General features: G+C 35.5%; 1 protein-coding gene across 1 annotated transcript; it reads left to right on the top strand.

Annotated features, from left to right (window-relative positions):
• The first annotated feature begins 480 nt into the window (after positions 1-480).
• LOC103405796 (F-box/kelch-repeat protein At3g06240) lies at positions 481-1,925 on the top strand. The gene has a single exon (XM_008344808.4). The coding sequence runs from the start codon at positions 581-583 to the stop codon at positions 1,784-1,786; it is 1,206 nt and encodes a 401-aa protein (XP_008343030.3). The 5' UTR covers positions 481-580; the 3' UTR covers positions 1,787-1,925.
• Positions 1,926-9,836: the final 7,911 nt, after the last annotated feature.

Here is a 9,836-nt window from a genome sequence, read left to right on the forward strand (position 1 = left end):
AAACTAAAAAATTAAAGAGGAGGAGGAGGTGGGTGAACTGGATCACACTTCGGCCATGCCTTAGCAGTTCTAATGTTCCATATGTGCAGATGCCTCTTGAAAATCTGAAATCTCCAAAGTTGTTTCTTCTTTTTTACAAAGTATTAATAGAAATTGGGGTAAATTTAGATGAAAAGGGGTTCTGTGATTGTATTTCTAATGAAAAAATGGCTTAATTTATTAGCTTGTGTATGATTATGTGAATTTTCCTTTCGTAGTTAACTTAATGTAGAATTAAAACGTAAAATTTCAATGTTTATTTGTGCATCATTAAAAAAAAAAAGTAATCATAGTAAAATTTAAACATATGGTCCACCATAAAACTCGAAACTTACTGGCTCGCTTCTGTTTTCTTTGATAGCTATACATGTTGTGGTCATGGAATTCCAAGTTAATTTAGTACTGTTGGATTTTAGCATCTTAGTAATAATATGTTTAGTAATTGAACCTTGACCTAACAGGCCTTAGAGACTAGGAGTTTGATTTAGTTTTCTCAAACTTGTGGTGTTTTTTCCTGTGTATATATACGTGTGAAGAATTCATGTGGAACAAAACTACCAAAATGTCTCAGGTGCATGAAAATGAAACTCTTGAAGATAGGGTGGTCGAAATCCTATCCAGGTTGTTGCCCAAATCTCTGATGCGATTCAAATGCATACGCAAGTCTTGGTGCACTCTCATCAATAGTCCAAGTTTTGTGGCCAAACAGCTCAGCAATTCTGTGGACAACAAATTCTCATCCTCCACTTGTATCCTTCTCAACCGTTCTCAGACTCATGTTTTCCCAGACAATAGTTGGAAACAAGAAGTTTTCTGGTCCATGATCAATATTTCTATTGATAGTGATGAGCACAACCTTCATTATGATGTTGAGGACCTAAATATACCATTTCCGCTGGAAGATCATGATTACGTATTGATTCTCGGTTATTGCAATGGGATTGTTTGTGTAACAGCAGGTAAAAATATTCTTTTATGCAATCCTACAACGAGGGAATTCATGCGACTTCCCAGTTCATGCCTTCTTCTACCTTCCCGTCCCAAGGGAAAATTCGAATTGGAAACGGTCTTTCGAGCATTAGGATTTGGCTATGATTGCAAAGCTAAAGAATACAAGGTAGTGCAAATTATAGAAAATTCTGAGTATTCAGATGATGAGCGAACATATTATCATCGTATTCCTCTTCCTCACACGGCTGAGGTATACACAACGGCTGCTAACTCTTGGAGAGAGATCAAGATTGATATATCAACTAAAACTTATTCCTGTTCTTGTCAAGTGTACTTGAAGGGATTTTGTTATTGGTATGCAACGGATGCTGAGGAATACATACTTTCATTTGATTTAGGTGATGAGATATTTCATAGAATACAATTGCCTTCTAGAAGAGAATCCGGTTTTAAGTTTTATTATATCTTTCTTCGTAATGAATCCCTTGCTTCGTTTTGCTCTCGTTACGATCGAAGTGATAAGTCTGAATCATGTGAAATATGGGTAATGCACGACTATGATGGAGTAAAGAGTTCATGGACAAAACTACTAATCATTGGACCCTTACAAGCCATTGGGAAGCCATTGACATTTTGGAAAAGTGACGAGCTTCTTATGCTTGCCTCTGATGGAAGAGCCACCTCATATAATTCTAGTACTGAAAATCTCAAATATCTTCATATTCCTCCTATTCTCAATAGGGTTGTAGATTTCGAAGCTCTTATGTATGTGAAAAGTATTGTTTCATTCAAGTGAGTTGAGTGCAAAGTTCCATTTCCTCATATTTAATTTGTATTCATGATATAAGGCTTGCGTTTGCATCTTTTAATTTAATTGCTTTGTGTCCTTTGTACTATTTTGTAATGTTATTCGATTTGGAAGTGTATGAAAACTATTTTCTTTGGAGTTAATTAATAATAACAATTCACATTTTTTTGACTCATTTAACATAACAAAGTTAAACCTTCCAGCGTAGAAGTGCAAACTTTTATAAGTAAAATTCAGGATTCTAAAAAAAAATTACGCAAAATATTTATAGCCTTTTAGCCCCTAATCGTAGTTTGTAAAATACGGAATAGCTATAGTATGTGAAAGATACGTACGTATATTATTCGACAACTTTTCTAAACATTACTTTGAAAAATTCAGCCACTTTTTTTTTTAATTTTAATATTTATGTATTTATTTTAATTAATTAAATAATTATATTAAGTTAAGAATACGTGTTGACTATGTGAATTATATGTATTATTAAAAAAATGTGTGACAATAACTGGTATTAAACATTAAAAATACGTATTTACATGTATAAAACTTGTATTGTACGTTTGACTTTTAAAAAAAAACGTGCAATTTAACAAAACATTAAAATGTGTATAGAAAATAGAAGTATTTTTTTCAAAATTCGTAAATTCGTGTATAATATGTGATTTTACTAACTATGCCCGTAACCTCTCATCAATAAAACAACAAAAATTAAGAAACTAGATTTCATGTGAAGTATCATTTTGAGCAACAAGAAGTGACACGCATTTTTTGATTTCATAATTTTAAAATCATCAAGGAAAATAATGAGTGTATCCACCATGTAGTATTACTGCACTAAGGTGTGAGAAAACGAAGAAATGACCCACATGAAATGTTTAGCAATGGACTAAGTCTCCTTTATCGAATTGATTTTTAGATTAAAACTCAACCCTAAAGCCTTAATAAGAAATTGTTGTTGCAAATAGCAATAGTTATAATTGCCGTTTTAGCCAAAAATGATCTATGAGATTGATATAACTCATCACTTTAGTCACTAATAATGAAAACCGATAAAACTGGTCCCTGAGTTTATCCACCATAAATCATTTTGGTTCACTCGCAAAAAATCTATCGATATCCTCGTTAAATTGTCATGTGAACAACTACGTGACCACCATTTTAAGGGTATTTTTGTCAAATGGACCACTCGACTTGATGAGGATATTGACGAATTTTTCATGGAAAAACTAAAATGATTTACAGCGGTCGAACTCAGGGCCACTTGTATCGATTTTTATAATCAGGGATTAAAGTGAGGAGTTATGTCATTCTCAAGATCATTTGGCCAAAAAGCCTTGTAAATTTCAAAAGTTTTGTGGCGTATTTTATACGAGAGAGAGAAAGGGTGCGGCATCAGTAGAGAGGGGAGAAATTGTAGAATGCTTTGCGATTTTGTGATTCTCTCTATGGCAGTGCCTCTATTTATAGTAAACCAAGAGGAGAGGATTAACTTGTCCTCCAAGTAAGTACAATCCTATAGGGAAAGAATTGCTAGAATAATGGATAATCTAGAATCCAAATCTAACTAGAATTCACTCAGTCACGTACTAAATATTCATAACATTTCCCTGTGAGTGTGTAAATACTCAAGTTGATGTAACATAAGGTTCGACAAAGTTGGGGAAGTTGCCTCGTTAGTATTGATCTAAGAACACATTAGTCTCAAACAGGGAACTTCCTATTGAAAAAAGTCTCACAAAATCCTATTATGGTAAAACCCAATATGGGCCAAAAAACCATATATAATCTGAGGAAAATGGTGAGTTGGATGCAAAGCCAATTTAAACACCTATGAGACTTACATAAGGGTAACACCAGCCCAGGATAGGTGCCTCGTAAAAGCCTAGTCAGGTAGCATAAACTCAAAGGAAAAAATGCTCCTAACTGTAAAGACAACAGTAAATTAAGGCCAAGTGAGTATACTTCAGGATTGTCTCCCTGAGTTTGACATAATTCCAAAAAAGCTAACAATGTTACAACTCATAAAGTTTACGCATACCAATTCCTTGAACAGGCTTTTGGAAAGTAGACTTCAGTAGTGACTTGGCAGAAAGTAAACTTCAGCAGCGACTTGGTGGAAAGTAAACTTCAGCAATGATTTGCTTAACCTCAAAGCTCTTATGCTTTTGTTGTAGATGATAGAAAAAGAATTTTGGGTCAATGTGTTTGGTGTTGTCTTCTTTGATGTATCCCTTCTTGAGCTATATAATACATGTTATGTTATCTTCATAGCTTGCTGTAGAGACGTCAACGATGAAATAAAGTCTACAGGTACTTCGAATATGTTCAATAACTATTCTTAACCAAAAGCACTCTCGATTGGCTTCATAGAGGGTGATTATCTCAACATGGTTCTCAGTAGGTTGCAACTAAGGTCGGTTTGGTGTGTCTCCGATGGTAAATTTGTTATCCGTTTGAGAACGTGTGTTATGCGGTTAGACAAGTACCCTGCATCAGCATAACCAATAAGGCAAGAATTAACCCAAGAACTGAGAAGGCAACAGCTCCACTCAATAATTTCTAGAGATAAAACAACTCAAACCCATCGTACCTTTGATGTAGTGGAAGATGTCTTTAAGACTTGTCTAGTGTCTGCGTGTAGGTTCATTGTTGTATCTCACTAAAAGATCCATGGCAAAGGAGATGTTTGGTCTAGTGCACTGAGCTATGTATAATAATGTGCCAATTGTACTAAGGTAAGGAACTTCTGGTTCTAAGCCCTCTTCATCATCGTCCTTAGGACAAGAAAGATCTTGTTTTGCATCTAGCAGTCGAACAACCATATAGGTACTTGAAAGCTTCACTTTATCCTTATTAAAATGATGAAACTCCTTCTAAATGTAGTTCTATTGATGGATAAGAATACCATTCGAAAAATGTTTGATCTCCAGGCTGAGACAGTATGACGATTTCCCTAGATCCTTTATCTCAAATTATGACTTCAAGTGCATGGCGGTTTTCTTGAGCTCTCCTGGAGTCTTAATGAGATTCATGTCTTTGACATAAATTGCAACAATCGCAAATTCAGAATGTGACTTCTCCATGAGCACGCTAGGGTGTAGTACGTTGTCCACGTATCCCGAACTAGTTGAATACTCGCTCAGACAGTTATACCACATCCATCCGGATTGCTGCAATTCATTGAGTAAACGCCTCTAGAATTATTTAATCCAGTCAATGGAAGTCCTTCTAGAACTTTTATATAGATTTCTGTATCAAGATCTCCATAAAGATACACAATTACCACATCTATGAGCTACATTAATAAGTGATAGGTGATAGGTGATAGGAAACATTATCACATCCATGAATGGTGAATAAGTGATAAGATTTTTATCACCTGCGCAAAAAAGGTTAAAGACACCTGAAATACTTGCAAGAGAAACCAGATTATTGTAGAATAGTTGGCCTAAGCAAGGTTGTTCTCCACATGGATTATTTTAAATAAATTTATGCGAAACCAAATCTCAACTAATTACTTAGAACAAAGTTTTGGAAAAAGGAGATTTAATGGCCTAAATTAAGAAAAATGAATTTAATTAAAAGGGTTAGCAAAAATTTGCAATATTAAAGAAGGAAACAGAGAGGGAGAGAGAGCGAGAGAGAGAGAGAGAGAGAGAGAGAGAGAGAGAGAATTTTTGAAATAAAGTGAGAATGCACTAGGGTTCCGCCGTCACCTTAACAATCCTATGTAGTTCTTTCAATTACTATGAATTACATATGCATATTTGAAGGTTAGATTTTTCTAATATATGTCCTACTTGGAACCTCCAACATTTGACGTATATCTAACATGCAACTCGTTTGTAGTGTCCAGATTGAATGTGAATGTGCAAGACTCATTACATTTTGTGAAAACTTGCTTTGAAAGAAATGAGTAGTTTCTATAAAATGCAACCGAGGCATTGAAGAAAACGACCCTCAACTCATCTTACAAAAAAAAAACTTTTAAAGGGTCTGCAACCTACTTTCCAATTATTCCCTTTGTAGTTCAAACACTCCCTTGCATTCATAGCTCTGCTACTCCCCTTTATAGTATCAATTTCATGTACTAAATTTCATTGTCAGACTAATCCCTATACCTGCAAGAACTTGCTTGACATACATGTGAACTTGCCCGAATAGGTTTAGTACTGGTTTGGTATTGAAGTGCTTTTATAAAAAGTGGGTATAAAAAAAGTTGAGCTCAAAACGGAGTTTGGTAAACACTTAAAAATAGTTTATTTTCACAATTTTGAGTGAAAAAAGCTGAAAACGTGAAGCAGCAAAAAATGAGCTTATTCTCATAGCACATCAGAAACAGTTTTTTTTTTTCAACGCACAACAATACCAAACCAGCCCTTAAACTTTGCCTGGTTGCTTGTACTTATCAATTAATTTAAATTTGTTATCATTTCACGTTATTTAGTGTCCTTTTGTTAACATTTCATGAGTATTCGTAAAGCATTTTTCTTTCATTTTCATTTACACTCTAGTTTGTTCTCTATCTTTACTTTTTTTTTACAAAGATTGCAAAATTGCTTGCATCATCTTTGATCAATTTGGGCACCTCCACACTAGATGATACGACTTTTGATAGTGGTGGAAGCTCCTCAATCTTAGGTCTCCATCTATTCGCTTCTTATACCTGACAAGAATCAAAGATAGCAGCGATTTCAGTTAGTTTAGGATCATTATTAGGATCATTTTGTGCATCGTGATTCAAAAGAAAATTTTCTAAATCATCCTCAATTCGACTCCTCTCAAACTGTCCATTCATTGCAGTCAAAATAAAATTTACAACCTTGCATTCGCCATCTCCACATGGTTGCCTAAAAACATTAAAAATGTTAACCTCCATTATTATATTTACAAAACAAAGTTTCGTAATCCACTCCTACAACTTATGTTAGCATCATAGGTAGCTAAGAAATGACATCCTGAAATTACAGGAATGTGATATTCAGAGGCTAGAAACAGGTGCAGTATCTAAAACAATAAAATCAACGGGATAGTAAAACTTGTCTACTTGGACTAACACATCCTCAATAACCCCTCTTAGGGTTTTAATAGAATGATTAGCCAGCTGCAATTTTACCCGTATCGGCTTTAATTGACCAAGACCTAGCTGCAAATACAGACTAGCACCTAAGTCAAATAAAGCATGATCAACAAAATTATTTCCAATGACACAAGACAAAGTAGGACTTCCCGGGTCTTTGTATTTTGGGGGGATTTATTTTGCAATGTACTACATTCACATAGGCAGCTAAAAACGTAGTTTTCTTCACATTATGGTTTCTCTTATAAGTGCATAAATCTTTCGAAAATTTAGCATAAGCAGGAACCTGCTTAATAGCATCTAACAAAAGAATATTTATCTTAACTTGCCTAAAAAGCTCAAAAATATTAGAGTTATAAACAGCTTTGTTTAAGGGCTGTAAAGCTTTCGGAAAATATATAGGCACATGATATTCCTTGTCATTTTCAAATTCTTTGAGCTTGTCAAGTTTATCATTACTCTTGGTTTTCTCAACCTCCTCAGGTAAAGATGTTGTGTCAATTATTTACCGCTCCAAAGAGTAATCACAGACATAGCATGCTCAAATTCGATCTTAATTGAATTAACATCTTTAGGATTAGCTTAAGTGTTTGCAGGGAATTTTCCTTTTTCATTAACCGACATAGAGTTTGTTAATTTTGAAAGTTGACTAAATAATGAATCAAACTTTTGATCCAATACTTGAAGGGGATCTACATATGATTGTTTATGTTGAAACAAATTAGAAGCAGAATATTGGTGGTTAGGAGCACTTGCCTAAGGGTACAAGTCATTCCTCCAAAGTAAATTTGGGTGATTTCTAGTTGCCGAATTGTATATCTTTGGAAAAGGAGAATACTGCTTCGATAACTTCCAATGGTAGCACACCATTCTTTATAAACTCCTTTTATTTCCTGCAACATTTGACAATTTTTAGCGGAGTGCCCAATCTCACAACAAACATCACAAACTTGGTCAATATCTTACTGATAAACTTGTTAAGGTATATTAGATTTTCCAAATTTTAATGCAACTACCTCTTTGGCAAAATTATCATATTTTACTTTCAATTCATCTTCTTCCCTCACTTGATAAATTCCCTTACTACTAAAAGATGTGGAAGACTTAGAGCGATCAATGCTCTCAAGTGGATTATGACCTTTCCATTGATGGGTCTTCTTAGAAATTTGATCTAGGAACTCTAAAGCATCATCAAGTTCCTTTGACATGAATTCCCCATTTACACAGACTTAAGAAATTGACGATCTCGAGAGAGGAGAACTTCGTAGATGAAACTAGCAAGCGGCTTGTCTTCAAAACCATGATGTGGGCACAAATTCAAGAGATTCTTACATCTTTGCCATGTCTGATACAATCATCCACTCTTTTTTTGACAAAAAAGTAGAAATTTGTTGTTTTAAGGCCTTAGTCTTATGATCTGGAAAAAAGTTTTGAAAAAATTCATCAGTAATTTCAGACCACAAACAAATAGACCTAACTTTAATGCATACAACCAATGTTTTGCTTTGCCTTTTAAAGAGAATGGATAAAAAAATTAATCTTACTCCATCCAATTGATCATGTTCAATATTATAAAAAGTGCTAACACATCTTGTATTCCCTAACATGCACATAAGGGTCTTTATTTTCCAAACTATGAAAAATAGGAAAAAGTTGAACCATTTTATTTTTAAATTCATAATTTGGCATATTAGCAGTAAAAACAATGCATGAAGGAGATGCAACACGAGTTGGATGCAATAGTCTTTCAATGTTCTGGGGGGAGGGTTTTCCTTGCCTCTAATAACTGCATGGTCACTAACACTATCAAAAAGATCCCCAAACAATGTTTCAATTTTAGGTTATGGACACTTACCAAATCTGCCACGTTGATCACGATATGACATGAAAATTTAAGAACGAAGAAAAAAAAGGTAAAAATAAAAATAAGAGTTAATTTTAGTTTACTATCCTGAAGTTTCTTGGTTTTAAATATTTCATATATCAAGTTTTTTTTGTCCAAGTCTGGTACCTAAAAGCATAATTCTGGGACACTTTTATACGTCCGTTAAGTTTTCCGTCAGAACATCCGTTAATTGATGATGTGGCACTTATGTGGATAATGAATTGGCGCTACGTGTCAAATATGAGCCCATGTGAATATTAATTTTTTTTTTAAATTAATAAAATTAAAAATAAAAAGTAAAAATTTAAAATCAATTGGGTCATCTCGTCTCCCCCCTCCGCACCCAGTGCTCCCCGTTCCTAGAGTCAAATCCGAAGGTTTCAAGCACCTTCCCAACCTCCTCTCGCCGACAGCAGCCACGAGCGCCTGCAATGTATCCACCACTCCAATAGATTTGAAATTTTGCAATCCACTCCAATCCAAGAAAAAGAGATAAAAAGATTGAACTGTTTCACCTCTGGGACGAAGATTGTCCGGCCCCGCGAAGGAGGTCCATCCACTTGTTCTCGGCGATCAGACCTGCCTAATGCGGAGGAGTTCCAGTGAAGGAAATTCGATGCATGGCTTCCTTGACTCGTGTCGCATTCTCCGCCTTCAGCGGTGCGTTTATACGATTCTCGTCGACTCTGAACGCCCTAATTATCTCCGAATCGGAATCTCCCTCCTTTTCCACTTATTCCTCATCTGCTTCGTCATCCTTGCTGCTATTTAAGCAACCATTGCGTCCGACGTCTTAATTTAGCTGGAGAGACGAGATTCCTCTCTCGACCTGATTCACAGTGACGTTGTTGGATTGCAGCTGAGAGTGGATCAGGACAGTGCTGTTTCTGATCTGGTCTCCGTTTTCTTCGGAATCGACGGCGGAGACTGGGTGGTAGAAATCGGCGGTGGAGGTTGGGAAGGTGCTTAAAACCTTCGGATTTGATGAGGAGGAACTTGGCGTCAGGGCTGCTATTCCGGGAACGGGGGGCACTAGGTGCGGAGGAGGGAGACGTGAGACCCAGATTGATTTT

Source organism: Malus domestica, chromosome 17, assembly GCF_042453785.1.
Source record: "Malus domestica chromosome 17, GDT2T_hap1".
In the NCBI taxonomy this organism is placed as follows: Eukaryota; Viridiplantae; Streptophyta; class Magnoliopsida; order Rosales; family Rosaceae; genus Malus; species Malus domestica.